General features: G+C 50.2%; 1 protein-coding gene across 1 annotated transcript in view; it reads left to right on the top strand.

Moving 5' to 3' along the window:
• The window catches only part of Synj2 (synaptojanin 2), a 101,647-nt gene that overhangs the window by 12,588 nt on the left and 61,898 nt on the right, over nucleotides 1-27,161 (top strand). Inside the window, 2 exon segments of the mRNA XM_045158245.1 lie at nucleotides 17,773-17,859; nucleotides 25,940-26,210. Of these exon segments, the coding sequence (XP_045014180.1) occupies nucleotides 17,773-17,859; nucleotides 25,940-26,210 (358 nt within the window).

The following is a 27,161-nucleotide window of genomic DNA, read 5'->3' as shown; positions in this document are numbered from 1 at the left end:
AAACTCCGGACACATGCGCCTCCTTGTGCATCTGGTTTACGTGGGTCCTGGAGAGTCAAACCGGCATCCTTTGGCTTTACAGGCAAATGCCTTCACCACTAAGCCATCTCTCCAGCCCCCCAACTAAGGTCATTAAAAAATATTTTACATCAAAACAGTTGACACTCTACCATTATGAGAGTTCCCAAGGGTTTTGATCCATTTTCTGTTGTAACAAAGTACCCAAAGCTGGCACATTTATGAAGGGTTTTATTTAGCTCGCAATTCTAGAAGTCTCGGAGCATAGTGGTAGGCATGGGTGTGTGGTAAGAACCTGGTGGTAGATAGCATAACATGGTTGGCGGGAAGGAGCGAGGGAGAAGGAAGTATCACATGTCAGGAGAGGAAACAAACCTGGGGGGCAGACTCATTTTTTGAGTACTCACTGTCATTGCACTGATGTGTACTCTGAGACCAGCATTCACCTCTTCATGAAGTCGTGACTCAAACACTTCCCACTAGGCCACCCCCTTAAAACTCCCACCACTTTCCAGCAGGGCCACTCTGGGACCAAACTTCTAACAACTAACCTCCAGGGGACAGAACCATAGCACCAGGGACCCAGAATAAGATTCATACCGATGTTCAATTCTCATATAGAAGGAAACAAAGATTTTGCTAAGTTGCTTTGGCCACAACTATGGAAACTAAGTTAGAGCCTTACATTAAATTTTACATTAACATCTCAGAGTTAAGGGCTAGAGAGATGGCTTAGCAGTTAAAGCACTTGCCTGCAAGCCAAAGGACCCAGGTTTGATTCCCCAGTACCCACGTAAGCCAGATGCACAAGGTGGCACATGCATACAGAGTTCGTTTGCAGTGGCTGGAATGGCACACCCATTCTCTCTCTCTCTCTCCCTCTTTCCCTCTCTCAAATTAATTAATTAATTAAAATTTTAAAAAAATTCACAGTTAAAAGTAAAATGTTTTTTAAAAAAATCTATCTATCAAAGATAGCAGATAGCTCAGTGGTAAAGTGCTTGCTTCCCAAGCACCTGAGTTCAATTCCCAGTACTCACATTAAAATAAGAAAAAGAAACTCAGGTATGATGGTACCTTCTTATAATCTTAGAGCTGGAAAGGTAGAGACAGGAAGATTCCTGGGTCTCAGTGATCAGTTTACCTGGTAAGCTCCAGGCCAATGAGAGACCATGTCCACGGACTCTTGAGATTGTCCTCTGTACTGCGTGCGCACGCACGTGCGTACCTGCACATACATAAACACACACCCACATCGTTTAAAATAAGGAAGTATAGGATATGCTTTCCCAGTTACAGGATGTGGATAGCTCTGTAAGCAAAGCATAAAACTGAGGTCATAAAGGCAAACCAGACAGAGTTAAGAAAATGCTTTCTCAGAACGTGATATACAGACAGAAAAATGAATACACACCGAGTGTTCGGCACCACGAATTTTCTGCAAGCGAACACATGTGAATAGCTCGTGGGTGGATGTGGAGGTGGGATGTGGCCGGCACACCGGACCTCTGCCTGCCCTTCACTTTGTGTCACTCTGGTGGATCTGACCTTATAAAAACTTAAAACTAATTACATCAAAAGACACTGTGTTATTAGAAGACAATAGCCAGAAGGGAATGACAGCCCTTTATAATGTAGGAAGGGCCAAAGATTGCATATACGAGAGGTCCTGTGGATCATAAAGGGTAGACGGGGCAATTGGCAGAGATATAATAAGTTATTCTTAAAAGGAGGAGAAGCACGAACAGCCAAGACAATGGAGTCGGCAGAGCCATCCCTGCCTGGCACAGCCGCCTGAGCGTAGTCAGAGTCAGGGGTGAAGGCTGGGTCTCCCCCTTTCTGCCTCATTTATCACGCCGTCTCTTACGATTCAGGCCCTGAGCAGGCCAAGCAGAGGGCCCCGAGGTGACCACATGCTTTGTCAGTCACCACTCCCTCCTGGGCTTGTGGAACAGCCTCCTCGCACCTGTCTCTGTCCCCATGGCTTGACCCCACTCCCCCAGGATTCTGGGTTTTCCCCTGTACAGGCCCCCAGGTGGGACTTGCCGTCTTCTAGACACGCCCAGACCTGCTTAGGTTCCAGCTGAGATCTTGCTGTAAGCTCAGGTCTGGGAACACCAGGGCAGATCTCAGGTGCTGGAGGCATGAAGTCTAGAGCAGACTTACAAGTGGCTTGAGGCAAGGAGGGGGCTGCGGTGTTTTGGACTCAGGTAACTTTCCATATGAGAAGGTCAGGATTGGGGGGAAGTCTGAGATAGGCATCGGAGGCACAGCGATCATTCTCTACAAGCCACTTCCCCAGAGAGGGGCTCCCGGAACCAAGGCTTCCGCAGGCAGGTCATTTGGCACTGAGGCCCCCTTGCTGGAAGGTTCCCTTGCAGCCCCTCTTATCACCCCGAGAGACTTAAGGACCTGCGGTATTGCACTGCTCAGCCCAGTGTTTCTCAGACATGACTAGAGCACACCAGTGTCCCTGGAGATGTGGTTTGGGAATCCTGCTCTGACATGATTGAGCTTCTAGAGCCGGGTACTGACTTAGCCCAGAGGCTGCTCTTTGTTTAAGGGAGGCGCTTGCTGCGGCCACAGCGAGTCCTTGGCTTGTGAGTTGGAGGAAACTGTTGGAAAGTGGATGAGACAGTAATGTCTGGGAAGGTTTCTTCTCCCCTGTTGTGGAAAAGTAGCAGGACTCTGCTCTGATGTCAACCAAGGCCTCTAAAAAAGCAGGGACGTATAGTTCAATAGCCATGTATGGAGGAAGAGGCCAGAGTTGCTAACAATGTATGCCTCAAAATATGGCATATGAAAAGGACACATAAAGGGTAGAGAAAGGAAGGGAGGAGGATACTTACTTAATAGGTTGATATTGTATATATGTAATTACAATGATTGTAATAGGGAGGTAATATGATGGAGAATGGAATTTCAAATGGGAAAATGTGGGGGTGGGGAGGGAGGGAATTACCATGGGATATATTTTATAATCATGGAAAATGTTAATAAAAATTAAAAAAAAAATATGGCATATGTGTGGGGATGTGAATAATTGGCATCTTTGCTCAGCGTGTACCTTGTCTATTCCTTCATTTCTTCTGATCTGTGCACCATTGTATTTATACAAGACTTGAGGCTCCAAGAAACCCTGGGGTACAGCCCTGGCAATTGTGTCCAACATGGGTAAACACGCATGTGTCATTATACTCCCATCTCTCACCAGTGTTTTTATCAGACAACAAATTTAAAAAGAAAATCAGGGCCAGGGAGATGGTTCAGTGGATAGAGTGGAAGTGTGAGTGGCTGAGCGCAGATCCCCAGAGCCTGCGTAAAGCCAGATGCAGTAGCGCCATTGTCTGTAGTCGCTGTAGTCGCTGTCCCCTGTGCTGAGACAGGAGGTGAAGATAGGAAACTCCATTTAGCCTGGAGAATGCAATGGTGAGCAATGAGACCCTGCCTCAAATAACACCCGAGGTTGTTCTCTGACACACACACACACACACACACACACACACACACAAAATCAGGAAAGCCTGAGAAAGGAATTATGGCCTGTTTGCTGTATTAAAGTGTGTTGGAGGAATTGACATTCTTTAGCTCTTCCCTCAGCCTTCTGGAATCCTCTATGGTTGCCTGTCTTCTACAATCTTGTCAGCCATGCACACCTTCCTTCAAATTCAGCTTTAAGATCTCTCTGTCCACACACAGGACTGGGCTTGGGGGCAGGTGGCTGTCCTGTCCCTCACACCTGCTTCAGTCAGGAACTCTCTGGGAGCTCACACCTCTATGGGAAACCGTTACTTAGTCCAAGTCCTAGGTGAGGTCTTGTCTGTAGGAAGCCCTAGCTCTTCAGTTGGTCTGGTACGTTGTGACCTCCTCATAGCCAAGTCGGTCCCCTCTCAATTCACTGCTTGTACCTCAGCGTACAACCACTCCAAAAAGTCGCTTCAGCCCACCAGGACCTTCGTATGCCAGCCCTAGTCATGCCGCCACCTCTGCTCCTGACCATGGGCATGACTGCTGTCTCACAAACACCTGCCCTTGTCTCGCTCTTTCACGCTTTCCTGCTAAAGCCCCCCGCCCCCGCCCCCGGTGATAAGCTCAGCTCTGCTCCCTTCATGCACTCAGGGTGCTCAAGGGGGCCAGAGAAAACCAACCAGCAGTGATTCCCAGTGCTGGCCACCGGCCTTGCAGCATTCTCTTAGTCAAAGTCTCTTCTGTCTCCAGAGTGATTATCTCACATCTCTTCACAGCTTCAGCACCTAGTCTTCCTTACCTAATGAGCTTGCTGCCTGCTTTACTGAGAAAATGAAAGTCATGAGGACACCTTCCACCTAGCATGCTCGCTTTGACCTGTGCCCAATCCTCTCTCCCCTCAGACATGGTAGATACCTCCCAACCCCCAAGCACTCATCTTCCCACACACTCCCATTTCCTTCATAATCAGGCCATCCTCACAGGTACATGACCAGGCTGTTGGAAGTCCAGCCGGTCCCCAGCCTCCTTCTCTCATTTCCTGAGTCCCGAATGTTTGGGTGCCTTCACATGTGCTCAATTCACTGCCCCTCCTCCAGGCTTCCTTGAAGCAGCTCCTGCCAGGATTCTGCCCTTGTCCCTCCTTTGAAATCTTTCATCAGGGCCCCAGGGACTTTCACCCTGTGGAATCCTCCATGGCTCATCACTAAGCTGTTGATACCTGCTTCTCGAAGCACTTCCCTCCCTCAGTTTTTGCAGGCTCTGCTCTCTGTTAGCAGACCTTCTTCACTGTCTGTTTCCCCCAGTGTCTAGTCTCACGACTGGCACATAGTAGCTTCTAGAAGCCGGTGGTGAACTGGAAGTGCAAAAGGGTTGTGACTTCTTCCCCTCATGCTCCCTTAGTTCCCCCACTTTGCTACTGTGTCTCATAACACCAGGAGATGTGTGGATCACAGCCCGGGGCTTCTACAGGGGTAAGTGTGAGTGCTCATAGGGAGCAAGCACTGAGGGGGGAGGGCCGTGGGGAGGACTCACCTGCAAGGAAGAAGAGGTGGGGAAGAACCCAGGAACCGGTCTGACTGGACTGTTCACGAAGATAGAGACACTGGAAAAGTGGATGGGGCAAAACTCTAGCTGCGAGGCCAGGGCCCACGGAGGCAGCCGGTTAGTGGTTGGAAGTAAAATGAAGGGCCTGTTATGTGAAGAAGTGTTGATTGAAGCCCTGCTACGGGAAGATTCCCCAAGGGAGATAGAAAACCCGAAAGTGGGCTACATGAGACCCCCACACTGTGTCTAAAGATACCATGTAGGAAGGGAGGAGGATACTTAATAGGTTGATATTGTATATATGTAATTACAATGATTGTAATGGGGAGGTAATATGATGGAGAATGGAATTTCAAATGGGAAAGTGTGGGGGTGGGGAGGGAGGGAATTACCATGGGATATATTTTATAATCATGGAAAATGTTAATAAAAATTAAAATAAATAAATAAATAAATGCAAAAAAATAAAATAAAGATACCATGTACACATAGAGAAACATATGCAGGCTTCCTTCTTGGTCTGGGGTAGGCTCTGCTGTCTCACCAGCTGCATGCCCAGCCTAGTGCCAGGTTATCTTTTTTAAGGTACACATTGTTTCTCTGAATTCAAGACGTTGGCCAGTCCTGTGTGCTGCCTCTTACCCAGGGATCTGTCAAGGGTGAGGTGGGCAGAGCGTAAGAGGGTTGGAGGAAGAGCCCAGGTCCATGGCCAGTTTTCCAGCTCTGACTGCAGGAGACTCAGCTCTCTTCCCTTTTCCTCTAGGGTGAGACATCAGCGCAGCTGGTGTGGGGCTCAGTATTGGCTTAGTTGGTGCTTTTGATGCCCCCCCCCCTTGGGGCTGTTTGTGGCCTGGGCCTCCCTGAAGGGAGAGGACAGGGACGCAAGTGTCAGCAGCTGATGGTCTGGCCAGTTGCTTTTGTCTTGTTGGGCTCAGGTTCTGTTTCAAACAGATGTTTTGATTTACCCTGTGCTTAGCAACCTCCCTGTGCCCCAGGGAAGCCATTGTCTGCCCAGTCGGGCTCCTGACTGGCAACACAGACCTCGTCAGTGTAGACTTGCCGGTGCATTACGAACGAACGGGAAAGAGACTTAGACTTGGACCAGAGTCTATCCTCTGGAGACCCTGAAACGCAAGAAGATGGTTTCACATTATGCCCGGGAATGCGGTCCCTCAGTCTTGGGCTGGCTGCTGTATTCAGTTGACCTTATTTTTCTGACTTGTGGGCAGGGCTTTGCTGACAAGTCCCTATGGGACATTCTTGTGGAAAATATGACTGAAGAAAGAAGCAGCTATGGTTTGCCTGACTGCAAAGCTGGCCTGATTGCTGCTGCCTCAGAGTGTGGCCTGCATGGCCTGACTATTCTATAGAGGAGGCCTACAGTTGAGGGGTGAGCTGCTTCCACCCGGGTCAGTCACCCAGAACTCTGTCCTAGCAATCAGAACCCCGAGGTCACATTTGTTCTGCTTTGTACTACTTGAGACCAAGTCATGTTGAATAGCATTGTCAATTTCCCTCAGGTGACCAAGGAAACAGGATCAAAAGTTAACCCTTAGACAGATTTTTTTTTTTTCCAGAAAGGGAACCAACAGTTAACACTGGACCCACACACAGTAAGGCTGGGCCTCCCGTCACCACCTCAGCTGCTGTCCTTTTTCTCTGTCACTGTCTTGGCTATAAGTCCAGTCTTGGTGCCTTCGATTTCCAAGTTGGTGACTCTCCTACAGACCTTGGCTTCCACTAAGCATGCCCCTCTCTGACCCAAGCCCTCACTCCCATGGCCATCATTTTGTCCCCCTCGTCATCCATGTTAGTCATCACACGTCGCCTCCCTCCTGCATCTTGTCACTTGTCCCTCTGGTTCCAGATCCATGCCATGTTTACTTGTCACTAAAGTTGTTAGGGTCAGAGCCTGGTTTCCGGCAGCCCTCACAAGCCAAGCTTAGTTACCCTCCATAGGCCAAGTAAGGAGATAAGTAACAGGCAAAAGCAGAGAAAGGAGAGCCAGGCCATGTAGCCCCATGAGAAAGAAAAACAAATGAAGAAGTCCAGTGGCCACCTCCACAAGTCCACCGTCAGAGTCCTGCCATAGGCTTTTGGTGTAGAGAACAGGGCCAGAGGTGTTCATAGCTAAGCAGTCCTGGTCAAGGTGTGGTCCTGTCCACCATCATCTGGGCTCTGGGCCCTCCTGCAAGATGGCCTGATAAATTTTCAGAAAGATGTGAAATCTTTTCCTGGGAGACAAGTTGCCTCCTTTGGCTTCTGCCCTTTCCTTTTCCTGGCATGACACTCTGGGAGAAATTTCAATTCCTTGGGGACTATTGTCTCCATAGTCTAATAGTGACAGGGAGGGGTACAGTCTCTGTTTAGGACATCTTCATTTCTGCAGGATACTTACATCTTTGGCCCTGCTAAAATGGAGACTCCTTGAACTTGTCATCTTTCATGGCCTCTGCCCCACCCGAGGATCCCCACCCTCTCTTCCCTTTACCGGGGCAGAGACCAGCCTTGACTTGCACCCCTCCCTCCCTGCCTTATCTTCCCGGTCCCACCCATTTGGTAAAGCCTGGGCCTTGACTAACTTCTGCCCTCCATGTCTGCCTGCCTTTGTAAGCTTCTGGAGGTGACGCTCTATCACTCAGAAAGGTCTCTTCTCCAGCTCACAACTCCTGGGTCAGGTGGGCCCTTTATCCCAGCTCCTGGACTCCATCTTTTCCTTCTCTGCCCTGCCCTGCCCCTCCCCATGCCCACCTCTCACTGATGGTCTGACTTCTTATCACACAAGGACCGTTGAAACCACCAGGACTCCATGCACCCCCCCACCTCTGTCCCTGGGTGCTTTCCTTGCCCCCCTGATCACCACTACTGCCTGTCATGCTAAAGGCCATCTCCACTCATACCTCTCTCCCAGTGGATGAGGCCCTGGATGCTCCCTCCAGCCTTGCCCCTGCATTGGTCCTGACTTCTTTTGCAGTATTTGTGCCTGCTTAAAGAAATCTTTTGATCCCACTATCCTCCCGGCACCCCACACATTACTCTGAAAGTCCGTGTGCATGTTCACACCTGCATAAGTGTGCATGCTTGCACATGTGTGCACACCAGTGCAGCTCCCACGGTGGGTGTGCGTATACTTACAGCAGTGCGCATATACACGCTCCTCAGATAACCGTACTTCACTGTGTCCATTTCTCACCCAGTCCTATGTACGTTTGCCCTTCAACTTCACTGGCTCTATTCCCCTCTGGGCCACCCATGTGCTAAAGTGACCCTTTTTCAGTCCTGGAGTGATGGATATAATGCACCACCTCTGCCCTTGCTCTTCAGCCTGTGGAACCCCCACCTTTGGTTTTCTTACATCTTCTTGGCCACTTCTCATTGCTCCTGACCTTCTAACACAGTGCCCTCCTTTCCCTGCCTTATTTAATCCCATGATTTTAGAACTTCCTGTTGGCCGAGACTCAGCTGGCAGAGCCCTGGGCTCACATGGCCACTTGGTGATGTGGCCTTGTCCATACCTCCCGGAGCCATCTTCAGGACCCATCCTTCCTGCAGGTGGTTCTGACCACGCGTTGGATATCTCAGAATGATCTTTCCCTGTCACGTCTGGCCTGCTTTTCACTCTCCCAGAGGGCTTGGGACCATGAACTTTCCTGGGTGTCAGGCCTCTGCGTCGTTAGGCCTCAGGGAGCAGTTCTTTGTCTTCCTGATGCTGCTTGTCTGGAGACCATGCTTTGGACCTACCTGCTGATCTAAGGATAGGAGAAGGTAGGGCTAGGAGTGCGATTTACAGGGCAGGGCTTACGGCAGGCCGAGCAGGTGCTGAGACCTGGTCACCTGCCTTTACCATCCAGGTGCTCAGTGATAAGGTGGACTTATGGTTAAGCTTCTTAGATAAGATGGTGGTACTGTGGTTACATTTTTGCGTGCTTGTGTGTGTCCATGTGTGTGTCCATGTGTGGGAGTGCTGGCATGTGCATGCCGTGGTGTGCCTGTGGACAGAGGACAACTTTACCCTTGTCTTCCACCTTGTTCAAGATAGGGTTTCTCTCTCTCTTTTTTAAGGTTCAGAGAGACCTTATTAGAGTAAGAAAAGTAAACAGGAGGAAGTACAGAGAGCTCCCACCCTGAGGGAGGCGAGAGGGAGTAAAGCCCCAAGATAGGATCCCTTATTTCAGTCTGTAGCACTGTCTCCAGCTGGCCAGCTGGCCTGTGAGCTTCTAGGCCATTCTCCTGCCTCTTCCTCCTTTATTGCCTAAGGTGCGCTGGGATTACAGACACCTGCTGCAGCAGCCACATTTTACGTGGGTGGCTGCTGAGGATCTGTCTGAACACATTGCACAGTAAGAGCTCCTACCCACTGAACCATCTCCCCAGCTCCTGGTTAATTTTTTTTTTCTTAAAGAGCCCTCACCCTTTACAACTTACTGGAGTCTATACAGGTGGAAGGAGGATTAGAGTTGTCACATCACCTCTAGCCTGTCTTTCACTCTCCCAGAGGGCTTAAGACAATGAAGTGTTATGAGTCTCCAGCCTGAGTCAGTAGTCCAGGTCAGGGAAAGCAGTCATTTGTGTTCCTAATGCTTGGTGCTGCTTATCTGAGGAGCTTTGGGCCTGCTGGTGTAGGAGTAGGAGAGGGCGGGGCTACAAGTGAAACGGACAGGGCAGAGCTGACCAGAGGTGGAGCAGGTCATGTGGCCGCTGATGGTCTGCTGAGCTGCTCTGCTTCCCTTTGGAAATACCTCTGGTCCAAGTTAACAGCCTTCCTTCCCTAGATCATCATCGTACCTCCAAGTTGATCTCTTTGCTTTTCTCCTTGTCCCTCTAGAGTCTGTTCTCAACAACAGCCCGAATGATCCTCAAAACCCTGCAATGGCTCTTATTTCACTCACAGTGAAATCCCAAATCTTCTTATGGCTTGCCAAGGTCGGCTCAATGTCATGGTAGTTTGAGTGTATGTCCCCCATAGACTCAGGTGTTTTATTACAACTGAGTTTGCAGCTTCAGCCCCTAACAGGCAGACCCCTGTCATGGGGGGAGGGGAGTCTGCAATCAGCTTCAGGTATGCAGAGAGGCTCTGAGCTCTGACTGTGCTTGCTGGTGGTGCTGGCTGTTTGGTGGTGTCTGTCTGCTTGGACTTATGAATGGAAGCCAGCTTCTTCTACCATTTGAGGTCATTTCTCTGGATCTGTAAGCTTAAAATAAACCCTTCCCTCCCTTCAACTGTTTCTAGTTTGGATGTTCATCCCAGCAACATGGAGCTGACTACAAACAATGTATTGCTTCATTCTTTCCTTTGTATTCAAATCCTGCCCTTGTAGTGAACTTTTTTGAGACCAAATTAAAGATTTCATTCATCTCTCCTTCTTTATAACTCTCTTTCTGCTTAACTTTTTCTCCACTACTCATGTCACTGTCTATATTGTGCTTTTAAAAACATTTTTAAAATATTTTTATTTATTTATTTGTAAGGAGAGAGAGAGAATGGGCACAACCAGGCCTCCAGCCACTGCAGACAAACTCCAGATGCTTGTGCCACCTTGTGTATCTGGCTTTACATGGGAACTGGGGAATCAAGCCCTTATCCTTTAGCTTTGTAGGTGTCTTAACCACCAAGCTATCTCTCCATCCCCTAATATTTATTTTTATTTTTGAGAGAGAGAGAGAGAGAGAGAGAGAGAGAGAGAAAGAATTGGCATTTAAGGGTCTCAGCCACTGCAAACTCCAGATGCTTGCGCCACCTAGTGGGCATGTGCGACCTTGCACTTGCTTCACCTTTATCGTCTGGCTTGTGTGAGATCTGGAGAGTGGAACACGGGTCCTTAGGCTTCACAGGCCATCTCTCCAGCCCTGGATATTGTGCTTTCTGAGTTCATCTGTCCACTTGGTACCTGGTAGGCTCCGCCTCTTTTTCTGCTATATCTGGCCAGTACCATAGAACCTGGGCTTCCACCTCACTCAGGTCTATTCTCACCTAACATTACTCATCCATCCATCACTCGGGTCCTTTCTTTGCCATTGCCTCTCTCAAGACCACACTCACTGATGAGAGTGGTACAGATGATCATTGTCTGGGTCACTGGTGTGCTGAGCCTAGGACCCACCAGCCACAGTCAGTCAGCACTCAGATAGGGAAGGGGTCACTGTGGACTGGTTTAGGAGAGTCAGGAAGGGACAGGACAAGAACTGAGAGTAAGGAAGAGGACTCCTTCTGCAGACCGATGTTCATGGAAGCAAACTGCCCTCAGGAGGGAAAGCCTACATGAAATGTGGCAAAGGCATGATGGGCAAGAATGTTCCAGCTATTTTTGAGATATTAAGTGAGGCGAGTCAGACGTTGCAGACGGGCAAGCCAAATGCAGCCTGCAGAAGTGTTCGTCCACCCACATGATACTTAAAATAAGTGGAGATTAGCTGCCGATGCTGGAAACTCAGGAGTGCCCTATTTCTCTTGAAAACCCCTCAGACTTGCAAGTGCTGGCCGACATGCCCACCTGTCAGCCACTGGTTGTAACTGTCCACCTTCCCTTCCAAAGGGAGGTGTTTCTGCCACCCGTCAGTAACTCTACTTGTACATTATCTGCCTGGTGTTTATAGACATTTCAGTTATCACCTCCATGTTAGAGAATAAAAACCTTTCTTTTTCCATGAAATTTCTTATGAAAATACAGTGTTTGGGACAAGCAGAGTATAGGGTATAATTTTGGACCAGGCACTGGGAGGCCAGGCTTTTGGATGCAGGTGGTGGTCAGTGAGGGCAGCCTGGAGGTGGGGTGCATGGAGGGGCCAAGGCAGAAGTGGGGACAGGCACCAAGGAAAGAAAAGAAGCTCACTGGCGAGGCATCTGCAGGAGGCTGCAGGCTTTAAAGGGACTGGCTCCTCAAGTAAGAAGGTTATCCATTGTCAGGACCAAGTTGTGGCCCCTCAACAATTTGTGGAAGTCCTACTTCTGCCAACGAAACCCCACCTTCTAAAGGTTCCACCCCCTCCCTATAGCGCCGTCAGCTGGGGCTGTAAGCCTTCAGCACATGAGCTTTCTAGGGACAGGGGCCTTTGAGATGAGAACCCTGACAGGCGCTTGTTTGGCCTAGGGTAGCGGCTGGGAGGTGAGATAGGGTTCTGTTGGAGGAGGCTGGCTCCTCATCCAGTGTGACTGCAGGGCAGGCAGGGTGAAGACCCGTATGCCATGATGCAGGCAGGTTGGTGCAACACAGCGAAAAGCCTAGAAATGCCAGAAGCTGGAAGAGGCGAGGAGTTTCCCTTGCAGGGTCCTGGACTCACCTTGGCTTCGCCTTCCCAGCTGTGAGGGAACAAGCATTTAAATGTTTTTTTTTTGGTTTTTTTTTTTTTTGTCCAGCCTCGGAGTTTATTTACAATTAGTCTATGATGGGAAAATGGCACTTCACACCTAGCTGTCATATCCATAAAGGTCAGATCTGTCATGAGTGACCATGTCACATAAGCCAGAGATAAAGTTGTTTTTATTAGGTAATCAATAATCTGCAGGAATAAAACAGGACAAGGTGGCCCTGTTGAGTTTGGTTTTTAAAATAATAGCAAAAAGGCGATTTTGGTTTGTGTGTGTTTAATTTTCCCTGGTGGCCTGTCTGAGGATATGCCACAGGGCCAGGGGTCAGTGTGGTTGCCACAGCTTCTCCTGGGGTCACATTCCCACCCCTGAAGTAAGTGCGTACTGGACCACATCCTGTCATTTGTTTGATTTGCTCAGGTTTATTTGTGTAGCCGAATGAATGCACAATGACCTCTTTGTTTCATGGCGAACAGAGGGGAACTAGATGATACTTGGAGGTCTGTGTGACGCCTTGTGACGCTGCTGGAGGTGACATCTATGGTGTTGGCATCAGAATTATTTTATTGCACTTATCAGATGAAAGCTGACCTTTTCCCTCTCTCTGGCCCCGGCCCTATCTGCGTGGAACCTGAGAGGAGAGTGGACCTTGCTAAGGTCATGGCCTGCAAGAAGGCCCTTGACTTCTGTTGGTGAGGCAAGGGTTCCACAGATCCTCCTGAGGGGCAGGACTCTTTCCCCAGAAGTTAGGGTTGCTAGAACCCAGGGTTTCATCCTGAACACTCCACCGACAACCTCAGTCTTCTGTTGCAGTTGTAAAGTTACCACAGCAGGCCCGTGGCAGACCCAGTTCCTCGCCAGTGGCTCGCCATCACTAGCAGAGGATGCTTTTCATCTCAGCCTGGGAGGAGAGGCTGGAGGAAGGAGACTCCCCCTCCCCGCCCCAAACACACACCTCCTCGCCCTCCTTCAGTGTGCTGAAGACGCAGCAAGACTGCCACGGAAGACATGGCTTGTGTCCTTCCCGGTGTGGACCCTGAAGACTAGTGTCGTTACCAGGGTGCACTAGACTTCTTTGTTTCTCTTCCCTGTGTGGCACATTGAACAAACCTCTTCTCTCGGCTTTCACTATTCTCTTTAGTTGATGTGTAGGGCAGGTAGCTGAGTCTAGCTTGTTAGGGTATCAGCAATGGTCTCCTATTGTGGCTGCCACAAGTTTTACCTCCAGCGGCCTAAAAGATGGGCTACTTTTGTTGTTGTTGTTTTGTTTTTCGAGGTAGGGTCTCACTCTATCTCAGGCTGACCTGGGATTCACTATGGAGTCTCAGGGTGGCCTTGAACTTGCAGTGATCCTCTTACCTCTGCCTCCCGAGCACTGAGATTAAAGGCTTGTGCCACTGCACCCAGCTTGAAGGACTACTTTTTCTGGAAGCTTCTGGGAGAAATCCATTTCCTTGCCTTTCCTGGTGCGTTGGAGCTGCCATCTTTCCTTGGTTCTCAGCTGCTTCCTTCCTCTTCCCACCCTGCCATAGCCACAGCCTGTGCTCCCATCTTCATGTCTCATCTCTTTCCCTCCCTTTTCCTTGTTCTTTTTTCTTTTTTTACTTATTTGAGAGAGAGAGAGAGAGAGAGAGAGAGAGAGAGAAAGAAAGAAAGAAAGAAAGAAAGAAAGAAAGAAAGAAAGAAAGAAAGAAAGAAAGAAGCAAGCCAGCCTGGGATGGGCACACCAGAGCCTTCAGTCACTGCAAACAAACTGCAGACGTGTGCACTCCCTGTGCACATGTGCAACATTGCACGCTTGCATCAGTGTGCGTCTGGTTTACGTGGAGCCTGGAGATTCAAACCTGAGTTATTAGGCTATTAAGCCATCTCTCCAACACCCCCACCCTTTTTTTGTAGCTCAGATAGTCCTCAAACTCCTAATGTAGTCAAGGATGACCTTGAAATTCTAATCCTCCTGCCATTGCCTCCCAGTGCTAGGATCACAGGCATATACCACTGTACCCAGTTTATGTGGTGCTGGGAATCAAACCCAGGGCTTCATGCATGCCAGGCAAGCACTCTGCCCACGGAGCTGCACCCCCAGCCCTTCTTCCATCTTTTAAGGACCTCTGCAAGTACACTAGTCCCTCCCAGACAGTTCAGGATCACACTGCACCCATGACCTGAGCAGCACTGCATAGTCATCCCCTTTGTAAGGACACAGGAGCGTGTATGTTTTATGGGTGATTTCACAGTTTGGAATGGCCCCCAGCACAGCGCTGAAACACTGCCTAGCGTTTTCTTGTCCGAGCAGACGGCGGTGTGCCTTACAGGAGTACTCTCATGTTGGGTAAGCTTCACTCTGACTTGTGTTCCTGTGGGGGTGGCCATGAGTTCAATGTGATTGAATCACCAGTGCATGTTCAATAAGGTGTCCTTAAATAGAAACGCACACACAGCAAGGTTATGCACTGACTGCTTGATAAAAATGGCGACAGGAATCCAACTGCTGTACCACTTCCCCCAGGAGCATGGCTGCAGAAATCACTGGTGACTTTATAGAGAGGAATGTCCACAACTACAGGTAATGACATCTGAGTTTGAGGCAAGATAGAAAGGAAAAAAATAGGGGGAACATCAGACAGAAAAGAAGCCCTTCGTTCAGGAATGTGTCTGGGAGCCAGCAACTACAACACGACTGATAAAATTAAAATTACCTGCAGTCAGTGCTTGTCCCCCTGAAGCCATCTGAAGCAAGGGTGCCAAAAGAAAAGCAACAGCCGTGCTCGCTTAGGACCCGAGTGCTTGTGGCTTTGAGTTTAGCTGTATGATCAATCTTCCCTCATTCCTACAGCTAAACAGTGTACCTCATACAACCCTCTTGCAGTTACAAAAGGAAATTTTTTGCCAGTTCTGGGAACGGAATCTAGGACCTTATGCATATCAGGCAAGAACTCTTACCCATAGATTATATATGGCATACATATACCATTTATATTTATATGTCCTTTGTAAAGACTCCTTAATGCAATCTTCCTTCTTGAGAAACCCTAGCCCATGTCTTGAGTGTGTGCTGTCCTTATCCTAATCCTCTCTGTCTCTAAATGTCTGTGCTTAGAGTATGTACTCTCCATATCCGTACCCAATAAACTGGCTAACTTTGCTTCACTCTGACCTTTTTTCCAGCAAGACAGTTGAGGATCTGGCTTTGTCTGAGTGGAGATTCCCAGGGAGGAAAACTCCTCAGTCCACTGGCAGTACTGAGCTGGGCCTTCCTGTCTCCGCCGACAGTGCACTAGCCAGCGGGCTGTCTGCCATGCTGGTGATCAGTCTTTCTCTTCATATGTCCTCTCAGCTTATCCTTCGTGGAGAGATGAAGGACAAATTTGGCCTTAGATCCGACCCAACTCTCTGGAGCCCTGTCCTGGACAGAGGTGTACTGCGTGGTGGTTGGGGCAGGTCTGCCATGAGATTCCTTTTAGCTGCACACCACCTCCAGGGCCAGCTAGAAAAGAAGGAGGCTCCTGAGCAATGGCTGCCAGCCTACCTGGAGCTATGGGAACAGAGAGGACTCTGAGGCTGTTTCCAGTCTGTCAGCACATGTGGTCTCTGAGGTACTGGTACTCTTTAGGGAACAGCTGAGAGGGACAGGAAGTGGAGTCTGTCCTGGGCAATGTGGGCAGTGGGTCTCTAGAATTAGGGTGTCAGGCTAGGTTTTCAGCCTAAACTAGCTGCAGCTCTTGAAATGTCTGTCAACACTCCCCACGTTCGCCTGTCTGCGATCGTCCCCGCCTGTCTGTTCTCACTGGTGCGTCGTTTGCTGTCATTTTCTCTCTATTTAACATTTTACTGTGTGATCTCAGCTCCTTACGGAGACTCCTGAACTCTAGGAATCCCTTTCCAGTGCTTGGGAGGATGAATAATCCGTGGTTTCCTCATCACTTCCGTGATGCAGAGGTGGCTCCAGCACAGGGCCCCAGGCTCCTCATGGGGAGGCCTGGAGCTCTTGGGTGGGGAAAGCCCATCTTTCTTCTAATTGTTCATAACCGAAATTCAACATTGTCTTGTTAGGAAAGCAGGTAACAAAACCAGCATGTGATTCACATCCCAAACCTTGTCACCAATAGAAATCACAGACATTTCCACCTCAAATGAAACCTTGAAACATTTATTCTTTTTAAACTATTTATTTATTTATTTATTCACTTATTTGAGAGAGAGAGAGAGAAAGAGAGAGAATGGGCATACCAGGGCCTCCAGCCACTGCAGATGAACTCCAGACACATATGCCACCTTGTGCATCTTGCTTATGTGGGCACTGGAGAATCAAACCTGGGTCCTTGGGTTTTTCAGGCAAGCACTTTAACTGCTAAGCAATCTCTCTAGCCACTTGAAACATTTATTCTTTTCACCGATTTGAAATTAAGATGATTAGTAGACCCCAGTGGATTTTGTTATTTATCATTATTAGTGTCATATATACATACGTGTATATGCATATTTAACTTTTTATTGACAACTCTCATATGTATAGACAATAAACTATAATTCCCTCCCACCACTCCCATTTTCCCCTCCAAAATCCACCCTCCATTGAATTCCACTCTTCTTTCCAGTTAGCTGCTTTTCTACTTCGATGTCATCATTTTTTCCTCCTAGTATGCAGGTCTGGTATAGGTAAGTGTCAGGCACTGTGAGGTTATGACTATCAAGGCCATTTTAAGTCTGGAAGACAGGATTATAAGCAGCCCTCCCCTTCCTTTGGCTCTTACATTCTTTCTGCCACCTCGTCTGCAGTGGACCCTGAGCCTTGGAGGGTGTGATAGAGATGTCTCACTTAATGTTAAACACTCCACTGTCACTTCTTAGCACTATGGTGAGTTTTAAGTCCTCCAGTAATCACCACCATCTGTAAAGAGAAGCATCTCTAACCAAAAGTGAGAGTACCATTAATATATGGGCGTAAACTTAAATGTTTAGAGGACGGTTGGGTGGGCAGAATATATTCATTTAGTGAGACAACAGTAGTGGTTTCTTCCCTAAGGCTTATGACCTCAAGCATAGGTTTTCGATTAGGTTTTCAGTCCCAGGCATGTATTCCCTCTCATGGAGCAGACTCAAGTCCAATCAGAGAGCAGGTTTACCCAATAACGTACATGGTGGAGCCCCAGCAGAGTCAGTCACTCTGGGGCTCACCCCGCTTTCTGCAGTCCCTAGGAAGCCACCAGCACTTCCAGAGAGCAAGCCTTTGTGGAAAGGTCTGAACGCTGGCAGCTCCGATCCTCAGATCCTAAAGCTGCACACATGGTGTCTGTGGGCCCGAGCTATTGTCTGTGCATTTCCTTTATCGCGTGGGTGGGAGCCAGATTGGCAAGTGCAGTGTGAATGAACGGGCGGGCGTGAACAGAGCCGCTCACTCGCTGATGTCTCTTCAATGTGCTTCCCCCCTCCAGCTCCGGAAGAGAAGGAAGTCATTAAAGGACAGTATGGCAAGCTCACGGATGCTTACGGCTGCCTGGGGGAGCTCCGACTAAAATCCGGTGAGTATCTGCCCCTCAGCTGGACTCTTGGCAGCCTGGCTCCCATGCTGTGGGCAGTCCTTGGGTCACCCTGGGGAGGCTGACGAGTTCGGAGCTCTGTGTCAGCTACTTTCATCTCTTGAGATGTTGCTTTTATGTCTCTCAGCCTGCTCGCCCGTGGGGAAGGAGGGTGAAGTGACAATAGCCGGGTTCTCACCTGTCTTAGGTGGAGAAGGAAATGGCTTCCAGCCCTGGGTGTCGGGGGGTTCACTTGTACTACTTGCCCCCTAGACCCAAGTTTTCCCAAGTCTGATGAAGGGCTTCTACTCTGGGGACATATGTGGTTGTTCAGGGGTCCATCGTCGGGAGGTGTGCCTGATATGTGGACAAGGTCACCGGACCAGATGCATGCTGGAGCCTGGCATCACTGGGCCCCCTGAGTATGTCTTTTTTTTTTTTTTTAATTTTTATTTATTTATTTGAGAGTGACAGACACAGAGAGAAAGACAGATAGAGGGAGAGAGAGAGAGAATGGGCGCGCCAGGGCTTCCAGCCTCTGCAAGTGAACTCTAGATGCGTGCGCCCCCTTGTGCATCTGGCTAACGTGGGACCTGGGGAACCGACCCTCGAACCAGGGTCCTTAGGCTTCACAGGCAAGCGCTTAACCGCTAAGCCATCTCTCCAGCCCCTGAGTATGTCTTGAGGGATGAGGAAATATGGGAGTTGGAGAAAAGCCACCGATGCTAAGTGTGGGAGTGAGTGAGTAGGGGAGTGGGACCTGAGCGTGGGGTCTGACAAAAGGGAGAGGACTCTGGGCCGAGCTGATGGCTACTGCTGCTGGATCGCCCCTGCAGCTGGGGAGCGGCCGTCCTTTCCTTCCCTCGCCAGGAGCAGCTGCCCCGCCCCTCGCCATCAGAGGCCTGGCTCTGGAAGCCAGTGGCCTGTGGAGTGACGGCCAGAGCACAGGTCACATGCCTGATGCAAATGGCTAAGAGTTGTTCACATTCAGGCCTCGGGCATTTCTGGAGCCAAGCATGCCAGACTTCTCTGCATCACACAGGACCTCTTGTTTGTGCCAACTGGGGGGTCTGAGCTGGCAAAACAGTGTGATATACCTGCCGCTACTTTTTTTTTTTCTTTTCCCTTTTCTGTTGTGGGATGTTTTCCTCATGAGCTGTGATGATTAAATCTATCACTTCTGAGCAGGAAATGTCTAGGGAAAACAGTATTCACATGACAAAATGTACTAATCAAATGTCTATTCTGTGCCAAGGGCTAGGCATACGTTAGCCTGTTGAGTTGTAAACATAAGCCAAAGTGATACTCAGTGTCTCCTTGTTTGTTGTAGCACAGTGAGGAACTCGGCTGGGACTCAGAACAAAGTCAACTGCCTACGAGCACTTGCTTTCTCATGAGAGTGTGGCCTGCCACGGGTTGGGACAGGCTCTTCCCTCTGCCAGATCTTTCTGAGGTTACAGACTCCTGGGGCCCTGACCTTCCACTGTGACAATGATGAGGATGGTGGCTGACGTGGAGTGGTGCTTCTTTTGTACTGAGGGCTGTGTGAGGCTTGCAGTGTCACTGAGAAGATAGACATGTCGTCCTGCCTGTACCCCGAAGGGAAAGCCCCAGAAGCTGCCCCTTTGCACACCACCTGTTGCAGACCCCTTTCTGGCACAAGCATGCTCACAGATCTTACAGGATGATTCATTATCATGTGGCAAGGACTTGGGTTTAGGGAAGCAGTGTGTCTGGTGCAAGTTCGATCTGTTCTCAAGTGGGACCTGCATTTTACACTTGTGTCCTATGGCCTTACACCACCAGATTGTCTTTCTGTGTGGGACAGGTGGCTGGTGTCCAAAGACAGGAAGAATGGCATATAGTGCCTTCCCCATCCCACGGGACAGTGATTTTCCTGGGCTGAGAGCTGAGGTCAGCTATTGGGCATTGATCCTACCCAGGATAAGGGCAGCCCATAAAGAAGTCATGCCAGAGCCAGTCAGGGTACCTGCGGGTCTCAGGGCCCAGAGCCTGCCACAGGGAGTGTAGAAAGAGATCATGCCCTTCTCAAATTGACCAGGCTTGGCCTCAGCCAGTTTCCCCATTGCTCACTGAGGAGCGAGTAGACACAGTCCCCCAGCACATTGCTGATGTCCTCCCAGATCCCAGCACAGCCTGCCAGAGACCCCTGCAAAGCCATCTGGAAGTCTGTTTGGGCCTGATAAGAAAGTTTGACTTTTGGAATGTCGGGATTACTTGGTTTATTTTCATCACATTCTGGAAAATGTTCTGGGGATCTGAATGATAGGCGGATTGGGCATTTAAATCTAGCCTTTGAAATCCAATCTCTTTTGATATGTCAAGGAGTGGCTGGCTTTAACCTGGCTTTCTCCTTTCCCCTGTAACTCCCTTGGGAGTGTTGGGCAGCCCAGATTGGCGCCCTGTGAGGTGTGGCCTCCCTGTTGGCTTCCCCTTGAGCTTTCAACTTGGTTGAGTTGTTTTCGTGCAGTCCTCCTAAAAGAAATGGGCATTTGTGTTATAGAAATCAAGAAGCATGTACAAGGTTGCGTCAAAGCCTTTCCCTGGTTCCTAGAATTGTGTGGAGAGACCCCGACCCTTCCTCCTCCTGACATGCCAGCAGGAAGGGCTGGCAGCCACCATGATTAACTGGTGGGGGGTGGTCTTCCTGGTTTGTACAATGCTAAGCATAGAAAGTGTAGCTGAAAAAAAAAGAATCGATCCCAGTGATTGCAGGGACGTAACTTCTTTGTGACCCAAACTCTCAAGACCTTCCTGTTTCCTATCCTCAAGGGACTATTTGGATCCCAGTCTGCAATGCATTATGTCCCTTGGAGTTACACAGTGCCCAGCTATGAAGCTGTACAGGAAATCTCCAACAGATTCACCTGGCTTCTAAATGCACCTTCACAGCTCTCAGGACTCTGTGTTCAGTTCATTTCTCTCGGGCTGGTTTCCAATCTTCAAAACCAGAGAAACAGCCCAGTCTGTCTCAACACAGTTGTTAAGAGTTGGGTGTGCTTCGTGCCGCTTGTGGAGTGTCTTAGGGTACGATGTGTTACCCATGCCCCCACCACTGCTGTTCCCTCCTTTATTCTAGGAGAGCCAGAGTGGGGGAGGAACGTTGAGAATGCTGATGGCTTTGGTAGTTGCCTCCATTTTTAAAAGAAAATTATTTTTAAAATTTATTTATTTGCAAGGAGAGAGAAAGAGAGAACGAGAACATGCCAGGGCCTCTCAACACTACAAACAAATTCTAGACACATATGCCAACTTATGCATCTGGTTTTACATGGGTGCTGGGGAATTGAACCTGGGCCATCAGGCTTTGCAAGCAAGTGCCTTTAACCACAGTCATCTCCCCAGCCCATGGTTGCCTCCTTGAGTGTCTCCTGGGTACAGGTTCACAGAGGTCACTGCCTCAATGGTTAAGGTGACCACTGGGGAATATAGAAGCATAAAACCCAGATGGTGGGGTCCCTTTGCTCTACCCAGACAGAAACTGTGGGTAGGCTAGGAGAAGCTCTTCCAATACGTGTCTGGCAGCTTTGCTATCCCTCGGTTTTTGACAGCAGCCAGTGAAGGCAGCAGGCAGGTGGGCAGAAAAGCGTACGGCGCCCTCTAGTGTTGCAGTCTTCATGCAGGCCTGGGGAACAGGATCCTTAGCCGACCTGACATGGAAACCTCAGGGCGCCCTTAGGTAGGTTTTGGGATTCCTCAGCCCTTGACAGCAGCCCCGTTATAACTCCCAGGCCTCGGATGTCTGAGGCCTTTGGCCCTACAGATTTGACAGCTCTTTAGAACTCTTCCGGTGTCCAGGCTCTGTGGTGTCTCTGTTCTGGTTCTCATAATCTTCAGCCTCAGCCCTCCATCCTCTCTACTTCAGCCAGGCCCTTGTTCCTGTCTTGGCCACTGTCTGAAAGTGCTCCGCTGATTCTCCTGAGCTGTCGTGCAGCCGGCTGCCTTGCCACTTTTTGTTTTGTTTTGTTTGTTTGAGGTGGGGTCTCTCTCTAGGTGGGGAACACACTCTGTAGTCCAGAGTTGGCCCCAAACTCACAGTTCTCCTCCTATCTCTGCCTCCCAAGTGCTAGGATTTCAGGTGAGTGCCATCGAGCCCAGCTGCCTTGCCATTTTTGTAGCTAAGCCTTTGGCCTGTGAGCTGCTGTTGCCGCTGTGGTTCTTCTGCTGTCTTTGTTGCTTCTTTCTTTGTACTGCCAGTTCTAAGTCCACACTAATGGCAGGCAAGAAAAGACCACTTGAAAAGAGGACTTTTATTTGCCCAGTGTTGCAACACCAGGAGTGTCTCACAGTGGACAACCTGCTTATGTAGCCAGAAAAGGGTTTTTGGATCAATCACGGGACACCTCACATGCGAATTAAGGATTATATTTGCACCAAGCCCTGTGTTGTCCCTTTTATACCAATGATAGCAGTACCTCTGCTAAGCCGCCGGAGGAAGTGCTCCCCCTCTGTTCTGGGTGAAAATGGTTGCAGGGTCATCTAGACAGTTCACAAGGCTTGTGATAACAAAACGTTTTGGTGTAAAAGTTTCAAACAGCTCTAGCTGAGGCTGCTTCAGAGACTGGGGGAATCGGCTGTCATCCCAGTGTAGTTTCCTTGAGTGTCTGGGCTGTGTTCAGAGCCACTGGTGTCAGCACAAAGGAGACCTGATGACTGTTTGACTAATACTCCTTCTGCTCCAGGCTGCTAGTTAGGAAGCGAAATTGCCCAATCCCCCAATGTCTTTGTTTATTTGCAGAAAGAAACGATCACTATAATGACTTTTTTAGCAGACTTTAACAATGCTTACCACTTGCCCTATGACACAGGGAAAGATGGGTGTCCTTCCTCTGTGTTACTATCACTTTTAGACTGAGTTTGAAAGTTTGTGGTGTACTTTGTAAAATGAGCAAGGTGTACTGTCTTGGTCTGCTTGTATTGCCATAGCAAAGTTCTGTAGATAGGAACTGAGGCTTACAAACAACAGAACTCTATTTCTCTTATTTCTGGGGTCTTGTGAGGTGCCCAAAGGCTTGGAGTCTGATTGGTGAGGGTTTTTTTCCTTGTTCACAGAGAGTGACTTTTCTCTGTGTCCTTATGTGGCAGAAGTATGGGGAGTGATCTGGAGCCTCTTTAATAAGGACGTTGATGCCCCTCTCCTCACACCCTGGAGATGGGGATTTCAGCTTATGAACTTTGGGATTGTAGTAGTTACACTTGACCATAAGCAGCTGATGGGTGCAAGGGGTTTATTTCAGTTTACAGTCTTGAGGGGAAGTCTTGTTGCTGTAGGGAAAGCATGGCAGAGCAGAAGCTGGGCATCACATGTTGTCAGATGAGCCAATAGGTAGAAGCAAGAGTGAGCTGGCTTGAACTAATAAATCTCAAGGTTCACCTCCAATAACACACCTCCTCTAGCAAGGTTCTACCTTCCACAACTCTCCCAAATTGTCACTTGCTAGGAGACCAAGTATTCAAAACACATGTGCCTATGGGGGACATTTCATTCAATCCACCAGAGGAGTAACATGCAGTTGACAGAGGTCAACTCTCTCTTGAAGAGTACAAGCCAAGCTGATTGGACATCACTGGACTACAGGTCCAGGCGAAGCCTGTTCTTCGTATGAACCCCAGGCTTGCAGCTCGTTTCCATCACAGTGTGCCTGGGCGGTGCTGGTTTAGCTCCCCTTGGGATATCACTTATGTGTGAACTGGCAAGGTGGCCCTGCAAGAGGAAAGACCTCAGTCAGACCCATTGGCACTGCCATCTGCCAGGAGAGCAAGGAGCACCAGCTTTGGAGCCAGACTAGACCCAAGTAACGTGCCCAGGTAATATAGCCAGAAAGAAGATTTGGATCCCAGCTCCCCCACTCTGCCACCTTGGACTGACAGTGGCAGTTGTTGGCAGGTTTTAGGCACTACTTATGAAGAGCCAGGTGCGTGAAGCGCTGTCCCGTGCATTCTCCGTATTGAAGCGCCTGGTCCAACGTCTCCGTGGCGGCTCTTACTCACCTGAGCCCTCTGGAGCTCTTCCTTGGTGGTGCTTTACTTTCTCCTCCTCTGTAACAGTCCTCCTGCACCTGCCACACACACCCTCCTCAGCCTGCTCCAGGCCTCCAACCCCACAGGGGATGCTCGCTATCTCTAGAGAAGCCTGAGACTTGGGCCCCACACAGAGAGAGGCTGACCAGGGAGTGGCGCTAGGGGCATGAAAACCCAAAAATTTCCAAGCTTTCTCTTAAGCCCCCTTGAAGCCTGTCCTTAACCATTGCGGGGGACTTATCAAACACTGCTTTCCCTAGACACTAAGCCTGCTGAGGACCCATGCCATCTGGAGCCATGGGACTGTCTGCACCCCTGAAGATGTCACCCCACTGAAACCCACTTGTCCTGCCTGACAGACTCAGCCCTGCGCCCATCACCCGCCCCACCAGAACTCTTTTCTTCCTACTCTTATGTTGTGCTAGAGTGGCTTCTTGATGATGAGAGGGCAGCCATCATAGAAACCAGTGTCCTGGCCCTGTGGGCACCTTTCCTCCCCATATGCATCAGCTGGCACTGTGAGTCATGACCTACTTACCGAAGAGTGCTCTGTAATAAAAACCAGTTGTTCTCTTGCAGAACTGAACTCTTCCTCCCAGGAGGTATGACGTGGCGGTCTACAGGAGATGGGTGGGTGGCAGAACTAGCCTTCGTGGGGTCCTCTCTCAGAGTGTGGAGGATTGTGGGGACCCACGCTTTTGATAGCGACTGCTGGCCACTTGCAGTAGACCTTGCCAGGGACAGATTCCTTAGACCTCAGTGCAGGGGGAGAACATACGCTGGGTGAATGCAGGCCGGTTACCAGGGCACTCTCCTGGGCCCTGTCCTTCAAAGGGGGCGGGTGTTGCACTGCCTCTGGGACATGGCATTGGCCCACTCCTGCCTCAGGTGGCATGTGTTGTGCAGTGGGGCACATTGAAGAGAAAATGAACTGCCAGGGATGCTGTGGCAGCGTTCTGGAGAGAGCGCGTCCCTCTTCTGCACAGGATTGAATTTAGGAGGTGTTCACACACCTGTCCTGCTGGGCAGGAAGTTGTTCACATCTCGAGGGGTACCTGACTCTCCAAAGAACAGAGAAGGCTCCCCCGAGGAGGTGCTGCCCATGAACTAGAAGAGGGCCAGGAATTCACTCATGGAGGGGGAGGAAGGCTCCGGAGCACCTGGCTGCCCGTTTTAGAAAGTGGAAGGCACGCATTCAGATGCTTCCTTTGGGTCAGCCAGGAGCGAGCATGGACTGGGTGGTGAGTGGGGAGGTTGAAAGGGGTTCCTCTCTGGACAAAGGGCAGTGGGGTCTTCAGTGGGTGGGAGGGAGCATCTCCTGCCAAGCCACAGGGCACAGGGAAGTGTGGCACATTTGAGGACCAGCAGACGGCAGCCCTGGAAAACAGCTGTCTGGGAGTGGGGTCCCCCTGCAAGGCAGTGATGGGCAGGGGCAGGGGCAGGGCAGAGGGTCCAAGAAGGAGGTTCCGTGTGTGTCTTGGCGGCCAGTGGGAACGATGGAGGAATTTGAGCAGGGGAGGTATGGGAGCAGCCGGGCTGGAGAAGGCCACTCCTGTGATAGCTAGGAGTGTGGTAGACCCTGGTCCCGGTAGGTCAGAATCCGGGCAGTGGCTGGAGGCGGGGAATGTGTGGGGGGAGCATGTGTAGGAAGGCCAGGGAAGTAGATACGGGAGAGCCTGGAACCAGGAAAGGAGGAAGGTTGGGACCCAGAGCCACTCCTTCTATCCTGAGAACAGAGCTGGGGCTGAGAGGTGAGCAGCAAGGGGAGAGAGGGGGTTGAAAAGACCCCTGGCATCAGAACAGAAGAATCAGCAAGGGTCTGCTGAAGAAGCTTGTTTTCCCCATTTAGACTGAGGCTGGAATTCCCATTCTCGAATGGGCCCTGGCCCTACTGCTGCTGCTGGGCAGGGCCACCCTGGAAGCACCACCCTGGACTTAGTGGACAGGCAGTTGAATTGCCCTGGGGTTGGGGTTGGCATTAGGGCTGGGGTGCAGCCAGCAGTGGGTGGTGGCCTTTCAGCTCTCCTGTCTGATGTTCCAGGTGGCACCCCTTTGAGCTTCCTGGTGCTGGTGACCGGCTGCACATCAGTGGGCAGAATTCCAGATGCTGAGATCTACAAAATCACCTCCACCGAGTTTTACCCTCTGCAGGAAGAGGCCAAGGAGGAGGAGCGCCTGCTTGCCTTGAAGAAAATCCTGAACTCGGGGGTGTTTTATTTTGCATGGCCCAACGATGGTTCCTGCTTTGACCTGACTGTCCGGGCACAGAAGCAGGGGGATGACAGCGCTGAGTGGGGGAACTCCTTCTTCTGGTGAGGGTCCAGGTCCCTTGGAAGGGAGGCTCTGGGTGGTCCCTGAGTCCTTGCCCTCCACCTTGCATCATCTGCCGAGGATTGTGGGTTAGCTGTGTTGTTGAGAGCCACAGTGAGAGAGCTCACATAATGCCAGGTAAAGAAAGAGCTGCCCCACCAGTGGAGAGTGCTGCAGCTTTGCCGGTGATGGCTTGCTGCACACTGGGCCTCACAGCCGGGGCTTCTGCCCGGGTAGGTCTTGAGGAAGCTCGACAGACCTGGTTACCCTCTATGTCCAAGTACCAACTTCTGATATGTATGCCACACTTACGTGCCAGGCACTGCCCAAGCCCTCTGTGATGATAACTAGAGTCCTCGTCTGAGGCCGGGTCTGTTACCCCCTGTTTTGCAGATAGGGAGACTGAACATGAACCGTGGGGCGGGGCGGGGGGTGTGGCCAAACTCCGCATGCCTAGGAGCCGCAGAGTCAGGATTTGGGCCCAGGGTTGCTGCCTCTACACCCCAAGCTTATGGAAAGCAAACGCTAAACCAGCCTTATCTGAGGGAAAGTAGAATCAGCCTACCACAGATGACTTACAAGAACTCAAACTCGCACGTCTGGGGGGTGGGGGGTGGACTGCACGCACAGGTCATCTGGCTGTCCTCCCTGTGAGAGTAGAGGCTTAGATAAATGGCACTTATCTATGGGGCTTTTGGGCTCTGGGTCATGTCCTTGCCCTGTCCAGTGAGAGCTGAGAGGGGCAGTGCTGGTAGAGGACAGGGCCCAGGCCTCTGGTCTCCTCAGATGCATGCGAAGGGGATAGTCAAGCAGAAGGAGACAAGGTGGGCTCCTCTGGAGCCACACTGTTCTCCCAGCCCAGAGCAGGGGACGCTGGCTTCCACCCCTCCTTGGCGCCTGCCTCGCTTTGCCTGCGGGGCCAGCAGAGCTTCCTGTTGTTGGGTAAGCGCTCT

The sequence above is a fragment of the Jaculus jaculus genome, chromosome 9, assembly GCF_020740685.1.
Source record: "Jaculus jaculus isolate mJacJac1 chromosome 9, mJacJac1.mat.Y.cur, whole genome shotgun sequence".
NCBI lineage: Eukaryota > Metazoa > Chordata > Mammalia > Rodentia > Dipodidae > Jaculus > Jaculus jaculus.
Note: the sequence above shows the minus strand (reverse complement) of the source record. Positions and strands in the feature narration are given on the sequence as shown.